Raw genomic sequence first — 24,824 nt, 5'->3', positions numbered from 1 at the left:
AAACCAAAAATAGCCTACCGGTCCACTTTTCTAATTCAGTTCCCTTCCAGGGGCTCAGCAATTAGCACCGGTGGACGTGCTGTAAGGGAAAGAATACGCAACAGTAAAGCCTTTCCCCTCCACTCCTTACACACACCGTTCTATTGGCATTTTCAGCAGTGTGTTTGCAAACAGTGAGATGCAGTCAGTGGACGCCACGTAGGGTACGGGGCTGGACGACAGCTGGGCTTTGCTCTGCAGGGGACCCTGCACCCACCCAGCCCCCAAAAATCACTCCCACCTGTGACACAAGAAAAGTTTATTGAAAAATAAAGTTCTCCCTAGTTTTTTCTACAACAGTGGAAAACAAAGCCGTGCTCTCTACGCCGGTACAGTACGTTTGGACAGCAACACCTTATCTGCAGAATCCTGCACTACTTAACCCCAGAAGTGAACAGTAGGAAGATGGTAGTACCAGGAGCTGGCTGAAGACACAGACGCGAACGGCCATTAGCTTAAAGTCATCAAGGTTGTGACAGCAACTACAGTAGAAAGGACGTCACCACCTCCTTTGGCATTGAGTGTTCTATTGTCCTGTTAATACTCGGCAGGACAAGGAGCAAAATGCTTCCCAAGTTTGCCCCATCTCAGCTTTGGCGGAGGTGGCAGACTGTGCTAAATTCCCGTCCTGCTGTCCCAGCAAGGATTTCAGACCCCAGTGCTGCAAATGCTCTCTGACCACCCACTGCTACCTGCCCCCCCTCCAGGCATGGGCCCGCCCACTGAGTGAGCACATGGCTCCCCTTCGGTCCCTTTGCCATGCCTCACCAGCTGCAAGGGGGTGGTGGAGATAATCTTAAGGCCTCACAAAATCTGGGATAGAGGAAATGATGCTCGGAAGAAGGTAAATATCAATCCTACATCCACAGAAGTGTAAGACTGCTGATTCAGTTGAAGAGAATCCAAAGGATCTTAAAAAGACATGACTCCAGCAAATTCCTTCATATTCCACAACTGCAATCTACCCAGAATGGGGCCAAATAGGAGAGGAGATAAAACTCTAAAACCCCAATAAAACAAAAGTGAACTGCTATTTAGGTGATTTGGGAAAACATCATTAAATGACTAGCAGCCTCTGGGAGAGGTTCTAAAGATGACATCCTCCCCACCCAGGGCGGGTATGGAATTAACCTTTCATTTGATAGAAACATGTGACAGCTAATCAGCCCGGGAGTCTGATCCCTGTGGACTGGACTGTGGAGGGGCCGCCCTGGCCAGCAGGGGACAGCAAAGGGACTTCCTGGGGAATGAGTAAGTTCAATTGGTCATTCCTTTCCCCTTAAATAAAAAACAGAAAAGCCTTTATTATTGCATTTCAGAGGAATATAGTTAACTTTGACTTAAGGGGTAGAGTCTGTCAGAGAACTCATTTTAATTTCTAGCTCAAAAAGTTGTGCAAAGAAAAACTCTGGAATGGTCCAGAAGATAACAGTGGGGTGAGGTCCAGTATGTGGCCAAAGGTCACCCTTGTCATCTGTAGTTTATAAATTCTTGCAGCCTAGTTTCATCTGGGGCTGAAGTCGGGCGTATTTTCAAATCAGTCAGTGCATTCAAGGAGACAGTAAGATTTCAAGCAGCGGGGCGGGCATAAGACTCAGACATATATCCTAAACCCGTCATTCCTACAACATTCCATCAACTTGGAATAGTATTTTCATGTAAGTATTACTTTTGAATCAACAGATAGGGAGTGAGCTCAGCTCTTTATTTCTCAAATTTTATGAGATGCTAACAACAATATTTAACATTTACTAGAGCTTACTATATGCCAGACACTGCTAAACACTGAATCCTCACAAAAACCCTAAGTGGTAAGAAAGCTAGGGTAAGTTTTATCTGCATCCGAGACTATACAGCTAATTTGGCCTTTTGCTATAAAAACTTGGTTTTCCACTTTTTGTTGGAAGCCAACAAGAATGAAAGGAACTCACCCTCAGCTTTAGAAAATCTCCCCCTTCCTAAAGAAGTCTGAAGCTATTTATGTCCATCCATCTCTTCACATGAAGGTGCTCTGCGGCCCTATGGGGATGGACGGGGTTAGAAGGAAGCCAATGTGACAATTAAAATATTTTTAAATAAATAAAACAATCCAGGCTTGGAAAAGTAACACATAAAACAGAGCCTGTCGTTAACAAAATAGACTTTCTTTTCTTAAAATCAAGAATTTTGGGGGCATGGAAGAGGGTGGCAATGTCCCACTTATATACACAATCTAGGTAAACCGCCTTGGAGAAATGGGGTGGCCTGCCTTGGTCTGGTCTGAAGAGCACAAACCCACCTATAAGCAGCTCAGTTTCAGTTCAACCTGTCAGATTCATGCCTCCACTACTGGTGAGTTGCCCTGGGGCTCTACTCCCAAAGGGAAGCTAAGTAGTCACCTTTATTAAACCCTGTGTTCGCCAAGGAAACAAAACAACGGGGTGCATAGTCTGTCCCCCTTATGATGTTAACCGGATAAAGTGTTTTGGGGCCACTGCTACTAAGGAGCTCAGCAGGGCCTAAGACCTTTCAGTACAACACCTCAGACAGGGCTGGTCTTCTGCCCCGGCCACACCTCACCAAGTGCCCGCGCAGCAGATAGCACAGACCCACTGGCACATTAGCGGACAGACCCAAAGACATGGCTGAGGAGCCTGGGAGGGTATGGGCTGGTCTGGAGGGAGCTAGCCCTTCTCTTGGGGTTCTCACGGCTTCATGGGGCTGTATATGCACGTACACTATGGCCTAGGGGGCCTGGAGGGTGTTTCTGGCGCCCAGACTGACTGTCTGCAGTGACAGAGGACATGTCTTATCTCCAAGCTAGAGGAGTCTGCTGTCTTCCTTCAGCAACACCCAGATTCCAGAAGCCAACCCCAAAGACAAGTGAAAAGGCACAGCAGAGAAACAATAAATATCAAAGAAACAGTCTCAATATTTTCAAACATACAGCAAACACAGAAAAAGCAAACTATAAGCAGTGACAAAAACCCAATCTAGGCAAAAATGCAAAAAGCCTGTCCATTTGTACATGTGCAAATCAAATGGCATACACGAAAGGAGTGAAGTGTTTACGGGCATTAAAAGAAGTGTGTTTCCCCTTTCAGGAGTTTACTCCTGAAAGCATTTACATTTCAAGGAAAGTTCTCTCTTTTAATAAATTAGATAAATGTTTTCCCTCAAGTTTTTTAAGAACTTAGGATCACACTGGGTAGGGAGGTGGGGGGAGACAAATTTCACTTAGGAAAAAAATGTACAAAAACTTACAGACCAGGCAAGATATGCTCGTAGCACAGGAAGACACCGATCCTGACTTAAGATTTCTCTCCCTGTGGAACTGTCATCAGTTACAAATTGGTTAGGATTCTATTAGGATCAGCCCTGGCAAAGCCTCCGAGGGGCCCCAGCCCACACTCTGAGAGCACCTCCCTCTCCCAGGGCAGGCAGGAACCGTGCCCCCTCCCCAACGTCCTCTTGTGGGTCACCAACCAGACTTGGTCAAGTTTGCGGAGGCCTGGGAGCCAGGATATATTCGGGTGTCACAGCCTCTGTTCATGACGCCCTCAACCACTGGAGTGTAGGTTTGTTTGCCACGAGAGCAGCAGCACCACAAGTGGAATTCCAGCCCACTCCCAGCCAATACCGGACGGGCAGAAGCAAGAGGGATCTTCAAGCGGGGAAAGTGCTCTGCTGGGCTGCGTGACCTGGAGAAGAGGAATGGGAAGGCGGAGAGGCCCTGAGCTCAGGGGCAGCCAGCGAACAGTCCCTGCAGCTTCTGGAACACAAGGCAGGCAAGGTGTCTTTCCACAGGACATTGCTTTCCAGCTTCCTTGTTTTCTCAGTCCCTGTGCTTTTTAAACAGCTCTTTGCAAAATGGGTTAATCCAGCTGAAGGTGGGAAATTCATTTTGGCCCGCATGCTCCCCCTGCTGGCCCAATGCCTGCACTGACATCCTCAGCATTGGAAGCTCCCAGAAGAGCCCAGGAGAGGGCAGCACTGGCCCAGGAATTGCAGGCCTGGGAGCTCAAGCGAATTCCCACAACCTAGGGTGAGCCAAGAGGCCCAATCACAGGAAAAGCAGTTCCTAACAGCATGGAGGGCAGTTATTTCTCCTCCTACAGCAGGAAACTGCCCTTACAAAGCTTAAAAGAACACACACTCTTACTCACTCATACCCTATCACCAAGGTTCCCTTTGGACTTCTGCCTTTGTTGCTGGGCCCAGGCAGAGACTGTTCTCAGTCAGTTTGTGAGGGGCCCTGCGTCGATGCTCAGGGCAGAGGCCTCCTCATCAGCACTCTCCCTGGCACAGGTGCTCAGGGGCCACCTGAGGGGTGCAGGAGACCCTGGCTGCCCCTCTCCCTCGCCCCTCCACTCTCTAGGACTGGAGGTGCGATCCTCCAGAGAAAAAACGGCTGGCTGTGCATTTGGTATTATTTCTGCACCAGGGAAGAATGGAGAAGCAGGAAGACTAACTTCCCCTACCTAAAGGCTCTGCACTCCCTCTGAATTCTTCCTTTAGCCTCACTTCCCCAAGGCCCACCTAGCCATTAGCCTTGCCCAGCTGTTCTGCCCAGCTGTCCCCCGGGCACACAAGGTGCTGGGAAACCAGGGCTACCTGTGTGGAGCACGGTGCTAGGCGACCAAGGGACTCAAAGCCACCAGTGAGGGCTGGGTGGATCAGGTGACAGCTCAGAACGGGGACATTCTGCAAGAGGGGGAAGAGGGCTCACTCCTACCAGCATCGAGATGCCAGGCGCTTCACAGGAAACACACACGTACACCCAGAGCACTGAAGCAGTGGCGGGGCGGGGGGGGGGGGGGAGGCGCTCACACAACGGCAGAACACCGGGACTGCAAGGTTTGGAGGGGGGTCCAACCTGCCACCGGTTCATCCCCCTGAAAATATTCGTGCCTGGAGTGAAAGACAGCATCCGATTCCCACTGCTTGCAAGCCACACCCACACCCACACCACAGGTGAGCAGCCAGGAGAGCACGCAGCATTCCCCCTGGCCTGCCCTTGCTCCCCACCCCGCTAATATCAAGGTCACCAGCAGCCCCATTCCCCAGACTTGGGTGATACCAGATATTAGAGCGAATATAACACAAGCCCATCCGCCTGAAGCCCAGCTGTGGGGGCGCCCCTGGTACCTAGGGGCCAGCTTCACCCTGTCCAAATCTCGACTCAAAGACTCTTCGGGGGTAAAGAGCATGACCTCCAAGCACAGGAGTAGCTCTTTAGTCCCAAATTTCTACTTTCCTCCTTCCAGGGGGGCGAATTGACCACACACTAGCAAATGTCAATTCCCCACTCTTGCATTTCGTTCCTAGAGGGATCCTAACCAGGAATGAGGGCCAAGGTGTGTGTGTAGGGGGAGGGGACATAGAGGAAAGGGGCCTCACTGCAAAGCGGCTCGGTCTTTGGTCCCTGGCTAGGCTCTCTGGACAACACGGGCCTGTCCCCCACACGCAGGGGTGCCTGTTCCCTAGCTTCCATCTCTCAAGCACACACACAAGATGTTCTTTTGTTCTGCCACCATCCACTTCTAGGAGCTAGGTCCCCACAGCGCACCCCGTCTCTCCCTCCTGCACCCCATCAGAAGCAGACAGGAATAACATCATAGTGAAGGTGGACAGTAAACAGTGGAAAAGCAAAGTAACCAGACGTGTGAACAATCCCTCTCTGCCCTCCCCTCCCCCCCCCCAAATAAATAAGTTAATGGGTTTAGGAATGTTCCCATACAAAGTTCTTTCCAACCAGCTCAATTCCTCCTCTGGTTTTCTTTTGTTTTAAATGAATCTTCAGACTCTCTTTCTACCCTGGAGCAGCTGCATCGACAGAGTCTCCCCACAGTTGCTCCTCAAAAAATAAAAACAAAGTTGTGCCAGGGAGAAGCCAGGCTCCCGGCCTGGGCCTGACGTCTGGTCTCACGAGCCATTTTGGTTCTTGTTTTGGTGAGAACTCCACTGTGATGCTCCGCTCACAGCAGGAGCAATGTCAAATCGAAACCCTCCATGAAGAAGTTCGGGCTCTGGCGAGAGTTCCTGAATGACGTCTGCCCTTGGCCCTCCTCAAGGGGGCTGGAGCCACCATCTTCCCCAGCAGAATGTGTGCGGGCAGCGCTGGTAGCTGCTATAGACAGTCTTTACAGAGGGCCACCTGGCCCTTGATGAAGTCCCGGCAGGGGCAGATCCTCTGGTGCCTGGGGTGGGCGCCGGCACAGCTGAAGAGCAGGAGGTCACCTTGAAACACACAGTGCTTGTTCCTGGGGTCGAAGGAGGGCACTAGGATGTCCTTGGCCAGCTCTGAGCTTTGGCAGACCACCTCGTACCTGCAGAGGAAGAGAAAGGCACACGGGTTGGAGATGCAGGGACCATTCTCATCCCTGGCTCCTCCTGCCCACCTCCTGAGGTGCGGGGAGCACGTTCTGTTCTCCTGCTGCAGAAATGAGATGGCAGCCACTCTCTGACCCAGCAACTCTCCACCTCTAGGAGTCCAGGCTCGAGAAAGGCGTGTGCATGCCTGGACATGTGTGTGGGGATGTGTGTTCAAGGCTGCTTGGTGAAGCACTCTCTGTCACGGAGAAAAACTGGAAATAACCTGAATCTCACCAAGCAGGGAAGGGCTGAACAGATATGGCACATCTGTGCTTTTAGAGTTCTATGCAGGCCTGAAAAAGGAGGAGGTAGAAATACAAGCTCCGGCCCAGAGAGCTGTCCTTGAGGGAGGCAAATAACAGAATGGGATGTATGATGTGATTGACCTTGTGTGTGTGTGTGTGTGTGTAAAAAGTCCAGAAAGCTACACACTAAAGACCTAACACTGGTTACTTCTGAGGAATGAGATTGGGGCAAAGATATGCATTATTAAAATATTTTTAAAAACTGATGTTTAGTGTTTTTATTAACGGCTTAAAAAGATTCCTGTGGTATGTCCTTAGTCTCCTGCCGGAGAGCAATGAGATGGTCCTCTGGGGGGAGGTGCTGTCCCAGGAGCCTTGATTGCCTGGACCTTTGCAGCCACCTTCAGCCAAGGCAACAGCAGCCTCCCGTCTGTGAGATAAGTGCCTGAGGCTTCTGGACACGCAGAGCAGGGATCTGAACCCTGGCCCTGAGCCCGAGCTCACGCTCTTGCTCCTCTGCCATCTTCTCCCAACAGCTGAACTGCCTAGGGGCTGGAGACCCTGGTGGCTTTGCTTTCTCAGGCTGGGACAACTACCTGGGGGCTGAGGATAACCAGAGGTTCCTGTCCCCAACACTGCTGGCCTCTTATCTCAAAGGAGAGCCCATATCCTCTCCTTTTGCCTGGGGTACATTTGTCCCACCCAGCTTGGCTCCCCTAGAACAACGAGGCCTCAATGGGTGTCCAGCATGCTGCCCCACATGCCAGGTGGGGACCAGTTCAGACAAGGAGCAGTAAGGGGGCCAGGCAGACCTGGGTTTGATCTCTTATGAGTTGTGTGACCCTGGACAAATGACTGAGCCTCTCTGTGGCTCAGTTTCCTCTTCTGTGAAATGGGGATAAATAATCCTTAGCTCACAGGGGAGAGGCAGGAATTAAATGAATGCTTACAGAGCACTTGGCAGAGTCTAGCTCTGGCTAAGTATTCAATAAATGGGAACTATTATCATTATTACAATCATCATCATTGTCATGGTCACCCTGCCCTGGCAGACACTGGATGGGCTAGGCCACCTTCCTCCCTTGCCCCATGGTGTGAATTTAACTCACACCAACCGTCTCCATTTTGCTTTGTTCACAGAAGTCTCAATTCTTACTGACAGGGAGGGGATCCAGATGGGAAACTCAAAGTTTCCTGCTGCCTCTGGAAAGCTTCCAAATATGGGGGAAAAGCATCATTAACTCCCCCGGCCTCCGCCTGTTACTCCTGCGTCCTCTTGTTCTCCTCCAGCCAACTCACTGCCTGGCCCCCGCCTGCCTTTGCCAACGTTAATCTGGTGATTCCAGCATATCCGTTGGGGCTCCTGGTGGCCCTGGGGCTGCCAGCCTGCTTCCTGGTGCTCAGGAGGGCAGTGCTCCCTCTTCTCTTGCTCCTGTAGTCACCATGGGGCATGGTGACCTCTCTAAACGCCCTACCCCGTCGGTCTTGGTGTGCCGGCTGGGAGATGGAGGCACCCAGAGGGATAAGGTCATGGACCTCATGAAGGCGAGGGCAGGAAGTGGTGGGGGTTTTATGGATTTCCTAGAGGAAAAATGAGTCAGAGATTTGGGCCTACCAGGTCCTTCACAGGATGCCCCTACTTGCCACCCCACAGAAAGGGTCTCCAAAGCTCAACTGTGCATTAAAAGTTTCCATATGGAATGCGGCCGTGCTATACAGATTTATGCTTATGCTGTGTGCTTATTTAGGTGAATTATAGCAGCTGCTACATCTTAACTCAAGCCATCTGCCTGGCACACTGCTAACCAGGAGCGTGGAAATCTCTATAACTAGTTTCAGACCTCATGGTGGGGAGTGTAATTGTCAGGAGCCACGAAGGAACCCTCCTGCTCCCACCCCAGGTCACCCGGACTCAGACTCCAGGAACAGCCCCCCCAGGGGGGAGCACATCTCGGCCGGGGCTGCAGCAGAAGAAGCCAGCCCAGGGACAATGTCCAAAGACACTCACAAAGCGCTCAAACAGCAGATGTTCCCCAGAACCACAGGTGACCCGCCACGAGCAGTTCATCGGGGTTCAATTGATACGGTGCTGTGGATACCCAGAGCGCTCCCGGTTTATCAGCATGCAGGTCCCTGTCCCACAGCTCTGAGCAGTCAGGATGGCTACTCCCTCATCTGTGCTTAACTAGTGAGCAAAAGTCATCAGAGAGGTGAGATGACTTTCCCCATTCGCTGGAGTGCACCCCGAAACCAGACAGCCTCCACAGCCCAGCAATCCTCGCCACCATCTGATGGATCCCTTGCCTTTTCAGGGCGTGCATGTCGCTGTTCTCGTGAAGTCTGTCACACACACACCCCACTCCCGCTCAGAGACCCCTGGCACAGTGTGCTGTTTCCTCTCTGCAGGCCCCCGTGGAGTTGCCCTCTCTCCAGCTGGCCTAAATATTGCTCTTACAGGACGGGAAAAGGGGCTTCTGAGGCCCGTCAGCCCGTGGTGCACACTTTACAGCTCTTGACCGAGAATACAAGGGCAGAGCCCGCCTTCCCATGGGGCCGCCTGCTTCCTGAGAGGACAGAGGCCGCCCATCCCTCTCAAGACACACACACACACACACACACACACACACACACACACACACGATGAAGGCATGGAAACAAGGCTGTGCCACCTGCAGTCACTTCTCCCACCTTCCTGCTCTGGAGTTCCTCCCCTCCGTCACCCCTTCCTCACCCCTCTCCTACTTACTCCAATCCTGCATCCACCAGGTCCCCCCAGACTCTCAGGACCACTCTGACTCAGGGCCACCTCCTTTCTCTGAGACGCCAAAGTGCTCCCAGTCTAGACTTTGCGGCTTAGACTTTCCTTTTTCAAAAAGGAACCCCAAACTCTAATATTTTAATATTTTAGAAGATGAGACTTGAAAAAGGAAGCAACATTACAGACTGGTTCTCACATTAACATGTGTCCCTATTTAGGAAGCCGAGGTCCTCCCCCTACTGGGCCATGCTGGCATAGACTCTGGCTCTTCCCGGAGCCTCTGCCTTCCGGACACCCCACCCCTGGTCTGGGTGGAGGCTTTGTGGAGGACGGGTCACATCTGAGTCAGGCATGCTTGGTGCACAGGGGTGTGTGGTTGCCTCTCTGGCACTGACACCACGTCCTGCACGAACAGGAGCTCGAAGCCCAGCTGCCTGATTCTCCTCGATTCAAGATGACAGCACGGGGTGCTCCCCAGGGCTCGATTGATGTGACATAATTCATACGACACAACAAGGACAGGTGGCTCTTCAAGGTCGTAGACATTCAAAGACTGAAAGGAGCTCAGGCTCAGAACCAGGACCCAAGTTGGAGAAGGAAAAGCAGTACTGGCTTATGCTCACTGGCCATGAAGACGGATGGGCCAGGGCTGCCTCATCCCGAGGAGGCATCCAACGGACTGCTGGAGAGCTGTGGTTTTACAACACTGTCAGTATTTACAAACATAAGAACAAGGTGTTCAAGGGCTCTCATGTTCAGAGAATTAATTTCAGGCAGCTTTACTGCAAAATTAGCATTCATTGCAGCCTCCCAGGAAGAAAGTCCACATATCTACAGATGCACACTCCCATGGCATAGCCCTGGCCCCGGGACAGCCCCACATCAAGGCCTTCTGCTCTCGTGGGCTCTGTGTGGTATATGGCAGTGGACAGGGAGGCCAAGGGAGGGACTGGCTTTTCTGATCTCGGCCTAGTGGCCTTGGGTCCACTCCTCTGCCCAAAGCTCTCTGGAAGAATGGGCTGTTGAGCAGTCTTCAGCACTGGCTGCACATTATCTCACCACCATCAAGGATGTCCCCATTTTACAGGTGAGAGAATTGATGGAACAGAGGAAACCAGCCCATTGGCTCCCCTTCCTGGCCCGCCTGCTGGACCTGGACCTCTGCCCTGGAGACGGGCCGGCTATGTGGGGCCCTGTCCTCTCTCTGGGTATCACAGTACCCGGGCAGGAGGCCAGACTCCTGCCTGGCCAGGAAGGACCACACTGTTAAGGAGTCCCACACGGGTCATTCCCAGGCTGCAGCTTCTCCTGTTTCCTCCCCCAGAGGTGGGGATGGGGCTGCATGTAGACAGTTCTGTGTGTACAGTCCCTAATCTAGCCCCAGCAAATCCAGACTTCTGGCACAGAGATACTCGGGTTCTCAAAAAGCCATCTTGCTACAGGAGTTGTTTGCAAAAGGAGCCAGTGGGAAGCCCCTCCTGGAACCCTAGAGTTCACGATGGTGCTTTGGAAATGGAAGCTGCTAGGACCATTATAGTCATATCCATAAATATCAGACCACCTCCCTCCTCACAAGGTTTCAGTGGCCGCAGAGCAGGGCGCCACACTGACTCTCTTCTGGCCTGGCTTTTGTTTTGATGGTAGAATCCAGGCAGCCTCTGAGCCTGGTCTTCACATAAAAGAACGGAGAAAAATAGCATCCCCTGTATCCCTACTCAGGAGAGCTTCCCTGCAGGTGCGATGCTGGAGGCCATGTGCTCTCTAAAAAGGGTGATACCCTACACTTGAGAATAATCAGATTTATAGGTGGGACCAGGCCAGCTCAGACCACCAGACACACAGCCACAGTAGCCAACTGTGCTCTGTAACAGGATGTGAAGCCAGAATGGGGGACAGGCAAGCCACCAGCCCTGAGGCCACTCCATTCCTTAAACATCCTCTTCAAGATGGGATGGTACCACTGCTCTACTGAATATTTAGGGATGGGATAGCAAATCTCTTCAGGGAAAACACCTAATTAGAGCAATTAAGGGTGGGCTGGGGGGAGGCTAGGTAATTAAGCTATATGTAGCCCAGGGTGGGGTGGGATAAAACCTGGGATCCCAGATTTAGCACTGACAGGGGTCATGAGTCGGGCCAGGAGAAACCTCACCTGGAAATTTGGGAACTCTAAATGCCAAACTCAAAATGCCAATGCAAAAGGAAATGAATGGCATCATTAAAAGTTACGCAAGTGCATGGGAAAAACTTTGAGCAATACCGAGCCTCCTCCTGGGTGCAGCTCTGACCTGCAATCCTGGTGCTACACCCACCTCCCTGCTCAGGGACCCAGCAGAGTCGGGCCTGCTCATGCTCCCTGCAATGCACCACGTTCCAGAGGTGCTGGAATAAAGTGCAAAAGGGGACGGCGGCTGCAGGAGGGGGAGGTGGCAGTGATATTGGCTGTGGGCAGTTCTGTGCCAGCTCCTTGCCTGTTATTTCTCATTCCTTTCTGACTCCAGGTTGAAGTCTCTCGGACTCTGCTGGGGGCCATCTGGAGATCTGGCTACAGCTAGGGGACCCCAGGGACGGGTCTGTCCAGGCTTGTGGCTCTGTGTCCGTCTCTGCTCCCACGGTTCTTGTGTATAACATTAGCAAATTGCACACCTCCCACAATCTCCAAGCCCAGACATGGCGTTATTTATGCAAATGCAACACCCCCCTTTGAATTCTAAATATATCAGCATGCCAGGTGACCTCATCTACCTAACAATAAAAATGCTGGCTCACTTTCTTTGGGAGGGGTCGGGGGAGGGTCATGCTGCAACCTGCTCCCCTTCCCACATCTTCTCCCAACAGCCCACAAGCCTGAAAACGAAAACCTCGTCCCTCCCACCCCCAGTCTACCCCAGAGGCGAGCTGGAGGCTGAGCCGCACTCCCCAGACCCAGCACTTACTTCAGCATGTCGTTGTCCTTGTTGAGGTGCTGGAAGAAAGAAGGCTCACAGATGAGCTGGTTCTCCTGGCACACCTGCTTGCAGGACTGTCCCGGCTCAGCGAGCTTCACCTGCAGGGCACTGAGGGGCGGCCACATCACCTGCCCGTGGCAGAAGTCCTAGAATGACAACGAGGCCATCAGCCAAGGGACCCAGGATGCAAGTGGGGATCCCCGGCCTGCCAAGCGGTCCTGACAAGAGGAGGCACGCCACTGTGAGACAGCAGCAAAGGCCAGAAGACAGGAACCAGACAGACTTGGGCTGGAACTGGGCTCCCCTAGAACATGTCCCTGGGCCAGTTTTCACCTCTCTACCCAGAAAGGGAGACAACAATAGCATCTCCTACCCAGGGCTCGAGGATGAGAGGTAATACGTGTCATGTGCACGGCACCGTGCCTGCCAGTAATGGTGGCTATTCATTACTATTACCACCACCAATTGTGCAATCCAACTATTTCAAGCCTCTGCCCTTGAAGGCCCATCTCTAGGCCCACCTTCACCAGCTGTTCTGTTCCCTCCGCTCTAATTCCAAAGACATTTTCAGTGTCTACCTAATTTGGCAGTTACCTAATATGACACTGTTTGGTGAGCGCTACTTTCAACTTTGTGAAGCGAAGGAGCAGAGCGAGGAGTCTGCAGGCGCGGCCGAGAGAACCTACTGTGGGGTCACAGCCTTGGCAGGCGCGCAGGGCTTGTGGGTTGAAAACAATTACAATGCTGCACTAATTCAACAGTCTGAGGATGCGTGACAGGAGGTGAAGCTGGTACCCCTGCAAAGAGAGGCGCCCGCAGCACAAAGGGTGCGGGGGGCGCTCAGAATAGGGCAGGGCCAGTCGTTCCGGGATCTGGAAGGAGACGAGCATGACCGAGAAAGACATGGGGTGGGCAGAGGGAAGTGACCTGTGCAGCACGATGAACGGGCAGCCTGGGTGGTGAGAATGACAGGGTGGGGCCGGGGAAAGGCAGGTGAGGAGTGGGAACCTTTCCCTGACCTGGGACCCCAACTGTCATTTCAGCTGTGCCCAAAGCGACTCTGAGCAGGCACCTGTGGTGGGAACTCATGCATCACTGGCACCAGAGCCCGCTCTCCTGCACCCTGGCGACGGACCCCTAGCAAAGTTCCTCCGAATTCCTGGGCTGCGTGACCTGCAGAAGACCTGTCTCTGCAAGAGGCCTAAGAGCCATGTTTTTGACTCCTTTGGAGGCAGGCTGGCCCTGAGGAGTGCCCAGTGGTGGTTAGGACCCTGGGCTCTGAATCCCACTTGTAGGAATTCACCCCACAGACATACGGGGAAACAGGGCAGAGAAACCTCCACAGGACGCAGGGTACTACAGCCGTATTGTCAGAACAGATGCCAAAGGCCTGACACGATCTAAAGGTTGTATTTAAATAGGTAGCTGTTTAAACACAAATAACTCCAAAAAATGCAACCAGTTTGCATGGGCTGACATCTCCAGGACATACAGAGAAGAGAAAGAAGCAGGGTGAACGTGCTGTCTAGAGTGTTTCCATTTGTATCCAGCACCGGGGCAGGAGACAGAAAGATACACACAAACACACATATGCTCCTGCAAGAATCTCTGGTTGGCACGGGCGCCGCTGAGAAGGGGAAAGTGTAACAGTCAGGCATGGTACAGAAATTTACTTTTCAATGTACGTCCTTCCGGCATATTTTCTTTTTCCTCATGTTTCCTTTCTCTGCTCTGTGTGGACGAGGAGCTGATGAATAATCTCAGGGCCGGGGCTCCCAGAACTGATGCACGCATGCAGAGGAAACGTTTTGTGCCCCACCCTGTTGGTCACGTGGAGCAGGACCGTTGCTGCAGGAGGGCCTGGCCCTACCGGGCCCCTTAGCAGTGAAGGGGGGTAGCCCTGGAAAGCAGGCCAAGCTGTATCCAGGAGGGGCCTTCTGTATTGCTTGTGGTTTGTTTGGTTTTTTTAACTGTGCTTCTATTACTTTTAATGAGCAAAAGAAACCAGAAAAGAGCAAAGCTGAGGGTACACCTTGCCTCTCCCTTTTATTAGCCATGAACCTTTAGGCAAAATACATAATGTTCTGAAGCCTCAGTTTCCTCATCAGAAAAATGCCGATGATGATACTGATGATTTCCTATGGCTCTTGTTTCTCCCTGCCTCCCTCCTGAAGGAGGTAACGCGATTACATGCTGAGAAAGGCAACGGGCAGGGAGTGGGCACTCAGTGCGGGCCTCTGCTCTAGTCTCCTCAAATCCATGCTCGAGACCCAAACGAGTAAGGCAAACCCAGCGTGGGCCTCCATATCATGTGATCCTATGATGAGGGGACACGACTGTTTCAGCCTGAGTGAGGTTGGTGGTGAACCAATAGAAATCCTTCACTGCACCGTGGTCAGGAAACCTAGAACCTGGATTCCTATCAGCTGAAGACAGAAGATTCCAGAAGGGTCTCATAATTCAGAGATGATAGAAATACACTGGTTTAAAGATATCAGGATCCAGCTTAATCTTCTGAAAGGGATGCATGGCAGGAGGATGGGCAGTGTCCTACCTCCCAGCCCTGGGCACCACCAGAGAGAGACCATACACTGGCTGGGAAGATCCTTATCCGACTCCTCAGATTCATAATGATCCTAAGCACAATCCACACCCTTGCTAAGCCTCGGGTAGCACAATGACTTTAGCCTGGATGCTGTTACCAAGGGTGATGGCAGAGACCATGGCCCCGAGTGGGAACACAGTGCTCACTGGTGGCTGTTGCTCTCTTACTTGGCAGTATATGGAAACTTACTGGCTGGCCTTTGATGCTCTGTCCATCATCCCATGAGGATGGCCGTCACCAAACAGGGAGAAGGAAAACACATGGTGATCAGGGTAGTTCTTGCTCATCAGAGCTCAGGGTGCATGGATGTCTGGAAAAGGTTAAGTGTTGCTTGTTTGTTTGTTTTTCTGGCTGGCTAAGGCAAGCAACTCTGTTTATAATTCTTTAGGAGCAATCTGATAATGTCTACAGCCTGTAAGTATTGTAATGAAGAGATTTAAAATCCAATGTCCATCAAAGCCTACTGTGCGACTGTACAAAACAGGCAAACCACCAGGAATCTAGACCAGATCATACCATCTACCTCACTGGAGGCCAACTGAGGGATTTGCTCTCTCTGCTTCCAGGACTCAGCTTGGCCCAACCCTGGATTAAGCAGGGGAACTGGAAATCCATGACGCTGAAGGCTCAAACTCTGGCTTTTATACTTTGTAAGAAAATCATAGAATGTCTCTCCTCATCTGACACCTACAGGCAGTCAGAGCTGAGGGCTGGCTGTACCTCTACACTTGCTAGTTTGAGAGGCTCTTAAGAAACTTTGCTCTTTACTCCTTCTCAGCCTTGTGTGGTATATGAAGCAGTCCAAGGTGTAAAACCAAAACGGGGAGAAAGATTCTGTTGTGTGAGACTAGGAGGCGATGTGGCCAAGGAATGCGCTTCAAGTCAGAAGGCCTGGATTTGAAGCTGTTCCACCGTGGTGCTACTCTGTCTGGTCTTGCCTCCATCGCTTGTCCATAGAGAGCGATGCTAAGACTCTGTAAGTGACGGACCTGAGCAGAAGGCTGGCAGACGGCAGGTGCTCCACTAATGCACATCTCCCTCCTTTTTTCCCTCCATGGAAGGGTTGCCTGTGCCCTGTACACAGTTGGGAGGCGCTGTAGTGTCGGCATCTGCAGAAGCTGGGGCAGCCTGGATAATGGAGCCCAGTACTTCATCCCGAGCAAGGCAAGATGGCACCACGAGGTCTGCACAAAGGGAAGTGCCCTCAAAGCTCACTGTAGGGTAGATCTGCCCCATTTGCTCATTTCTTAGTAAACCACAGAAACTCTTCGAGGTTCCCTTTAACGAGAGCTTAGCTCAATTTCACAAGAACTCTGGGGCTCCAGTCTCCCATGGCTCACCAGCTGGTCTGGCACTCTCTCAGTAGTCTGTTATGGGGGTCAGTAGGATCAGGAATAGTGAAAATGGCAGCAGGACCTTCTTAAGAATTGGTGAACCATCTGGAAAAGTCTAAAGGTGATAAAATTGAACAGAGGGAGGCCTGAAGGTGTCCCCAGTAAGCATGACACCAGGTAAGGCAGGAGGGAGCACGAGGATCTTGGGTACGATCCTGGCCCCAGCTGGGGGACTTCACTGATGTCCTTCAAGCTCTCTCTGCCAGCTTTCGCATCTAAATTGAGACAATACCATTTGTCCTTCAGTCCTTATATAATTCCTGTGAGATAAAATGAGGTGACTCTTAAGAAGGCACCTTGAGATATCAAAGATCATATTCCAAGGTAGACCATTAGTAGCAGCCAGGGTCCAGAGGTAAGAGTTGAGAGGGCTGGATTATACAGGACAATCGTTCACGAGAGCCCTCTCTCTGCCCAGCTGCTTGCAGGACACAACTGAAATGACAGCCCTGTCATAGCCTCTTCTCACCTCTAGGGTCAAGCCCCACCGGGGGTTAAGGGAAGGCTGAGGTCTTCTTTTTCATTCAACCCCAACATAGATCAACAGGGCAGTGCCAACTGGCCTTGTCTCCTTGCCGTAAGCACTCATTCGCATTCGCTCACTCACTCACTCATTCATTCAACAAATACTTGCTAAGAAGCAGGAAAGCATAAGGGTTCAGAGCCTGGACTGCTTGGTCCAGGTTCAGCTCCCCCATTCACTAGCTGAGTGAGCTTGGCTACTTATATAATCCGTCTTTGCCTCACTTTCCTCAACTGTAAAATGAGGACAATATCAACTGCTACTTCCTAGAGCTGTAGAGGGGATTAAATCAATGATAATATGTAAATGCTCAGAAAAGTGCCAGATATAAATAACACCATCTATGGGTTGGCTCTTACTGTTACTAAGTGTAAGGGACTTTTCTAGGCCTTGCGGGTGACCTGGTGAAAAAAAGAAACCCAAACCCCTGCCTTCATAGAGCTTATATTCAGGGAAGGAGACAAGAAACAAAATAAATAAATTCTATATAATATGTTAAAAGGTGGTAAGTGCTCTGGAAAAGAATGAAGCGAGGAAAAGGGGTCAAGAACACTGGGGGAGAGGGTATCCCGAGAAGGCATCATTGAGGAGGTGACATTCAAGAAAAGACCCGAGGAAGTAAAGGAGTGAGCCAGGCAAGTCACTGGGAAGAACATTTCAGGCAGAGGAAAACCAAGATCAGAGGCTCTGGCAATGCAGCACAGCATGTCCAGCAGGTTCCAGGAGGAGCTGGGAGTTCTGTGTGGCTTCAGAAGAGTATGTGTGTTGGGGGCTGGAAGCAGGAGGAGATGAGGTCCAGGGGGGCCCAGGGAGTCAGTACACACAGCTTTGGGGGCCCAAGTAAAGCTTTGGCTTTTCCCGGGTGAGATGGGAGCCACTGGAGAGCTCTGGGCAGAGGAGCCACAGGATCTGCTGTACTGAGAACAGACGGCAGGGGCAGAAGCAGAAGCAGAGAGAGTTAGGAAGCTATGCAACAGTGCAGGACAGAGAGAATGGCCTCAGACCAGACCCCGGCACCTTTGTTCAACAAACTTCCACAAAACACTTGTATCATACGTTGGCTTTGAAGGTTTTTTCATTCATCTATTCAAAACTTTACAAATGACTATTAAAGCCTATGCTGGGTTCCGGCAATATGAACATGAATGAGATACAGTCTTTAGGCTCAAAGGCTCAGTGCCCAGTCTAGTAAGAGAGGCAGATATTTAAAAAATTACAGAACAGTACAAAACAGACATCCAAACAGGATGTGAAGGCCCCTTAGAGGAGGGAAATAATTAACTCTGGGGGGGAGGGGAAGGGTGATGATAGTAGCAATCAGAGAAGGTTTCCAGGAAATAGCAACTTCTGGGCTGGGTTTTGTAGGCTGAATAGGAGTTAGTGGCTTATCACAAACATGGTGCTCTGCAGATAACTGGTGCTCAATAAAGAGCTGTTGAACTGAACTGAATGGTTTTGGCATCCTGGGGCTTTGATAGCAGTAGAAGTAGAACAGCACAATATCCTAACCCAGAGAGGCTTTATACAGCCAGAATGAGACAGAAACAGTAATCTCCAATCTGGTTAACAAGCCCATTTAGAACACAGAATATTTGCATTCCGCTCTAACAATTATTTCACCTAGTCACCAGATTCCCCTGAATTTGCTTAACTATTCTAAAATTTTCAGGCAGTGACTGTAATAAGAAAGGTTTATTAAGCAACAAATCTATAAGAAAAAGCAATCTTCTGAACAAATGAATACAACCAATCCTGAGGAAGAAGTAAGGGTGCCATCTTTGTAAGGAAGGCTAAGTCATAGCATGGAGAAAACGTTCACAAAAGTACAAAAAGAGCTAGAGAAGACGGGGTGGGGCTGCTTCCAGGAGAGAAGCACTGGGTGCAGGCTGGTTTGTCCCTCCCTCTTGGCTGTAAGTGATGGGATCTTTTCCAGCAACTCTCCACCCCCACCTAGTCCTGGCCAAAGCTTTAATAGGGTTACTACCTCCACAACATATCAGGCCAAATGGATTTCTGAGGAAACTCACATTATCTGGAACCAAGAAGACAGGTTCAGCCACAGGCCTGGAGGCAGGGTCTAGAGGAAGTAAGGTCAGGAATTTGCCAAAAAAAAAAAAAAAAAAAGGGAGAGCAGAGGCATCTTCTGGGCCATGAAATTGGGGTTTGGGACTAGTTCAGCTATTTGAGAGGTAAGGGAACCATTTGTTATTTCTCTTGTAGCTGGGAAATCCAGGTCCTGGCACAGAAAAAGTGTTCAATACAGACTGACTGACTGGATTAGACACATTCCAGTTGCCTGTTGATACCCACCATCCTCAGCCTGTGCTGTCCTCAAAAGGAGTGACCTCTGTCCACGGTGGTCCCTGGGGCTGAGTCCTGGCGGTGGGTGTGATTTTGTGTTTCCATGAGGGCCACAGAGAAGGGGGCTGTGGAGCTGGATGTAGTGACTCATCTCCATGGATCTCTCTACACATGCAAATCAACGCACCAAGCTCACTCTTGAAAGAGGCAAACATAAACCTCCTAGTGGAACCCTCCTCTTCCACTAGGAGTCTACCCAGGAGAAATGAAAACATACATCCACACACGTGTGAATATTCACAGCAGCACTCTTCACGACAGCTCAAAGGTGGAAACGACCCAAATGTCCAACTGGCGAATGGATAAACCAACTGTGGTATACCCGTACACCGGAATACTATTTAGCACTAAGAACGAATGAGGACTGATGCATGCTACAATGTGCAAGAATCTCACAAACATTATGCTGAGTGAAAGAAGCCAGAAATCTCCAGAAAAGGCAAATCTACAGAAACAGACACAGCTCAGTGTTTTCCTGGGGCAGGGAGCAAGGACTGGCTGCAAATAGGCTCGAATGAGCTTTTTGGGGTGATGGGAATGTTATAAAACTAGATTGTGGTGGTAATTGCATAACTCTATCAATTTGAATTGTACCCTTATATGGAGTGAATTTTATGGTCTGTAAATTACATCTCAATGAAGCTGTTTAAAAAACACATCTCGGTTGGTTTCTGGGCTCCTGTAGCAAGTAGCGAAGGCTTTCAGAGGAGCTAGTCTGAGCCAGGCGCTGTTCTTAGCCCCAAACGTGTATTCATCTGTGGATTCCTCCACCAACCCTGTGGGGTAGGTGGTATCTTCCCCATTGTACAGAATAGGAAACAGCACAGAGGAGTTAAGGAAACTTGCCCAAGGTCACAGAGAGAGTGGGAGCAGAGCCAGGTCGTGAATCCCAGCAGTCAGGCTCCAGGCTCCAGCGCTTAATCATTACCCACCCAGTCTCTCTGGGATCAGGAATGGCCAGGCAAACAGCAGCTGTTGATTTTTCAAAAGAGCAAACATTCCCCAAGCTAGTGCCAACCTTCTCCCCTTTCCAGTTCCTCTTCCTCTTTCCTTGCAACCCGTCACCTCCACCATTCCCCTACCCTGGACTACCCAGATTCACCCTCAGGCTTGTCCTCGCATCTAGAACACTGCCCAAGGGAGTTCAGATTTCCCCAGAGCTGAAGCTGGTTCCACAGCAGCTCTTGGAGTTGTTAACTCTTTTTCCCACTTCTTATCTCCAGAATGCTTTTCACGTGAATTACACAGCTCTTTGCAAAACAATATGAGCACGAATATTTACAAGCTCTTTACAGGAAGCAGAAAATAGGATTGAACAGCATATGTATGGTTTTCAGAAATTAATCTGAACATTGCCATTCCTTTAAAAGAAGATGCTATGCTTTCTGGCCTGAGGCAAATACCTAAATCTTTTCCAAGAAATGCATAATGAGAACCTCAGCAAGCCCAAGGCACTCGGGTTAGGGAAGACTAGTCTCTTGATCTTGGATTACAAGGGATCTTCACCTTGGCACCAACTCCCCCACTGCTGCAGAGAGTTTCTCTTCTGGAGAGCCAATTTAAACGAGTGTGGGATCCAAATCAACATTTTTAGTACAGTAAACAGGGGTGGGGGGCATTATGGGGAAAAAGCAAGTGGTTTTCCTAAAACCAGGGTTTGTTCCCACTGGGTGCTGGTGCCTGGGTTGGCTGGGTATGAGGTAGACTTCCCACTGTCCCTGCTCCACGGGACACTGGAGCTTGGGGCCTCCTCAATTGCTGTCAGTCGGCTTCCCCTGGCTCCCACTGCCTTGGGTGAGCGTGAGGGATAACTTTGAAAGGGCTCCGGGATAAGTGTCCTTCTTCCCCTTGCAGATCACATGGAGGACTCTGAGGATGGAGATCAGCCTAATTGGGGCCGCAGCGCTCCTATAGTTCAAGGGATGGGAAGCCTAGCTGCCACCACCTCTTCGGAGCTAGAGGCTCTCCTGTTCATACCAGAAACACCCCTCTCTTCAGTCTCATTGCTCTTTGAAGATATTCTCTAGCTGCAAAAACATTGAACACCCCAAGCTCTAAAATACTGGGGCCTGGAGCTAATCACCAGATGTAGAAGACCCAATCTGTGAACCAATGGGGTCTTGGTTTCCCATCTTCCCTCTGGAGTTGGGGAACATTATGACTTCAATAAGACCCTCCACGGAGGCCTGGGATAAACTCAAAATAGGTCCCCTTATTACCTGTTCAGCAGCGTTGGGAGAATGTTTAATAAGAAATGCCCCCAACACAAGATTCCTAGAATGATTTTTCTAAAACGCCAATCTAACAGCATTGCTGCCTCTCATCCTGTATTAAAACCTTTCTTTAACTTCCCGTTGCCCCAGAATCAAATCTGAATTTCCAGCTGAGCCTCAGCATCTTTTTCCGACCTATCTCCTCCTTCAGCCTCATCTCTCAAATTGTCTCTCTTCAGTCACAGCTAAATTTCCAATAATTCACTGAGATTTCCCTTCTTTCCCCAGGCCTTTGCATATTCGCTTGTATGGTCCCACCGCCGTGGCCCCAGTTTGCCTTCAGGACTCATCTCCTGCAAAATGAGTCAAATCTTCCAGATAGACTCGCCTCATCTCTCCCGCTTCCCCACTCTGCAGGCTGCATTATGCCGTCCCAAAGCATCTCGGTTACATCACGATCACAGGGAGTAACCTACAGCAGTGGCATTGCCTGTGCACTTGCCTGGCTCTTGGTGAAATCTGCAGCTGAGGACAGAGACTCGTCCTTTGACGTCTCCTCCCATCCCCGACTCCCAGTGTCCTAGTGGCCACAGCACATCCCAGCTGACAAATACTTACAGAGTGCATGAATGAATAAACAATAGCAGGCAAAAAAGAACTCTGAATTTCTGTGAACTGCAGAGCTCTCTAGAAAAGTCTATGTCCAGAAGGCAGAGGGAAAGGGCAGTTTTATTAGCATGTTTTCCAGAAGACAATTTTAGTGACATGTTTTCCAAATCAAAAGGTCCAAAATGAGCTTCTTGGTTCCTGCTACACATGAATAGAAAGTGACACGCTCACTCACTCTCTCATTCATTTATTCATTCCTTCAACTGGCAGTTATTGTGCACCTACTGTGTGCCAGGGAGGGGGCTAGGCACTTGGGATACAGAGGTGGACGAGCTGGGTGTGGCCCTGCACTATGGAACATTTAGACAGGTCTGTTTGGGGAATGGGATCTTCCTGTTTGAAAGGAAACCTAGTAACAGATTTACAAAGAACAGGCCACATGAGAATTTTTAAGGACTGGCTGGGATTCAAGAGTCTTAGGGAAGAAAGAAATAATAGCCTTCAAATAAACTTGATACAGAGTCCTTTTACCCGTGGTGGTGAGTGATTATTTTCCCTGAGAGGAAGTGGAGACAGGAAAGGAGGAAGCGGGTTTCAGAAGCAGCTGCACGGACCCTGGTAAAATCTCAGACAGCTTCCCATTAAGGTAGTGACAGCTGCAATGTCCCAAAACTCACTGCCAGAGGCAGCCACAGCAGCGCCTCTCTGCGCCTTCAGGAAGAACCAGCAGCAGCTTGAGGTACGAGAAGATAGTTCTGGGCCTCTGCCTCTGCCTGAGGCCCCGGCCTTGCTGATGGCACAGGCCTGGGCGCAGACCAAGCCACCATCAAACCTTGAGGCCATGACGTGTGAGCCCTGCGACTGTGAGGGTTAGTTCCCATTATCCAGAGAATGGGGTCATTACTGCCACCTCTCAGGGTTACTGTGAGGGTCAAATGAGACGATGCAATGTGACGGGCTTAGTACACACTGGCATAAAGTCTACACAAATGGCTGCTGGAGTTAGGATGATGACACTGTCATTCTTAATTGAGGGGTCAAAGATTGAATGAGGTAATGATTCACAAGCTTAGCTCCATGGTAAAGTCCAATGAGTAATATTGTATAGTATATTATATAATAATATAATATGCTTATGTAAGAATATAACACATATAATCATATGATATAATACAGTATAATATATTAAGTAACCGACAGTACTAGTTTGCATTTATTGCACACAGAATGACAGCCCTGTTCTAAGAACTTCCTATGTACTAGTTCATTTAATCCTCACATCAGCACTGTGTGGTTCTATTATCATCCTTATTTTACAGGGAAGGAAACTAAGGCACAGAAAACAACACGTCCAAGTCATATACCAGAGAGTCATGGTGGTGGGACTGGAACCCAGGTGGCTGGGCTGCAGAGCATGGCCTCCTGCCACTAGCCAACACCCAGAACATCAGACAGGCCACCCTAAAGCCTATGCCCTGGCTCTCCCTCCCCAGCAGCAGCACCCAGGACCATCTGCTGCTCACCACAGTCTATCACCTCAAATCTCTCCTTTGAAATCTACCTTGGACCTACAATCTTTACCTACTTACATTTTCAACACACTGTTTCTATTTTCAGCCTGCACAATCCTCATCCCCTATTGTGTAAAGATCTCTGATCGCCCCAAGACACTCTGCTTTGCCCTTTAAGAGGAGCCCCTTATTTCTGGAATCTGATCAAGGAGTTCATACCCCCCTAACCACAGGGGTTCTGGATCTGTCTATTTTTAGCTCTGGGTTGCTTTTGAAGCCTAAGGAATTAAAATGTTATAAAACGATGGCAACGATGCCCTTGGCCTTTACTTCTACGAGCGCAAGCCAGAGTTTCCAACCTCTGCTGGGGGTGGTGAGACTCTTGGAACCCTCCTCTGCTTTGGGACTGAAGTTCTGCTTTTATCTGTTTTATATATATAGGTTTCATGTAAAGGTTCATTTGAAAAGGGGTTCTGTTTTAAAGATGTTTGAAAACCACTAAAAACTTCTAACATATTTGGAATTACTGAACATATATTAAAGAAATCCTTAGAAACCACCGGTTTCAGTCCTTGCCTTTTTTAGGGTGAGAAATGAAGATCAGGCAGGACCAGAGAGCGGTCTTTCTGTCCCCCTCCCCACCCAAGCCTTTGTGATGCTCCTCAGAACCTGTTCAGGGCATAGGTCTGATGGTTAAGGAAGTCTTCATCTTGACCATCCAGTCTCTCCCATTTTAAGTTTCCATTCGACCTTCTGCCATCATAAAGAACATTCTTACCTCAAGGACAGACTTACTCCCTTGGATGACCATGACAGGGCACATTTTAAAATTTCAACAGGCCATTACCCAGCTTCTGGAGTCTTCCAAAGCAGGAGAACAACACAGAAACACGACGAGTTCTTAACTGTTCACGAGAGCCCTCTGGCATAACAGGAAGCAGGACATAGCAAAGATAGATGAACTTCTGAAGAGCCTTACCTGTTTTTCAATGAAAGCGTTGATTCTCTGCAACATCCCCTCGCATGTGAATTCATATGGCATGTACGGCTCAATCTGCAGAAACAGAAGATGGTATCAGGAAAGAGGAGGACACAGAATATGCAACACCTACCTAGTCCTCCACTGATTCACTCACACTCAACAGCAGGGAGCCTCATGAGGAGCTAAGACTATGAACTTGGATGTCAACAGACTTGGGTTCACAACCTCACTCTGCTCCTTACTAGCTGTGGGACCCTGGGCAAATCACCATCTCTGAGCTTC

The 24,824-nt window shown here is 50.0% G+C and overlaps 1 protein-coding gene across 8 annotated transcripts in view; it reads right to left on the bottom strand.

Annotated features, from left to right (window-relative positions):
- Positions 1 to 283: 283 nt before the first annotated feature.
- MGAT5 (alpha-1,6-mannosylglycoprotein 6-beta-N-acetylglucosaminyltransferase) overlaps positions 284 to 24,824 on the bottom strand; it is a 336,034-nt gene continuing 311,493 nt past the window's right edge. For all 8 annotated transcript variants that reach the window (XM_087435082.1, XM_087435080.1, XM_087435081.1 and 5 more), the window contains 3 exons: positions 24,540 to 24,614; positions 12,333 to 12,490; positions 284 to 6,347 (listed from right to left, as the gene is read on the bottom strand). In XM_087435082.1, the coding sequence (XP_087291208.1) occupies positions 6,149 to 6,347; positions 12,333 to 12,490; positions 24,540 to 24,614 (432 nt within the window). In that variant the 3' untranslated portion in view covers positions 284 to 6,148. The remainder of the gene's footprint in view (positions 6,348 to 12,332; positions 12,491 to 24,539; positions 24,615 to 24,824) is intronic.

Source organism: Ceratotherium simum, chromosome 9 (genome assembly GCF_057802395.1).
Source record: "Ceratotherium simum simum isolate JZ-2026a chromosome 9, ASM5780239v1, whole genome shotgun sequence".
NCBI lineage: Eukaryota > Metazoa > Chordata > Mammalia > Perissodactyla > Rhinocerotidae > Ceratotherium > Ceratotherium simum.
Note: the sequence above shows the minus strand (reverse complement) of the source record. Positions and strands in the feature narration are given on the sequence as shown.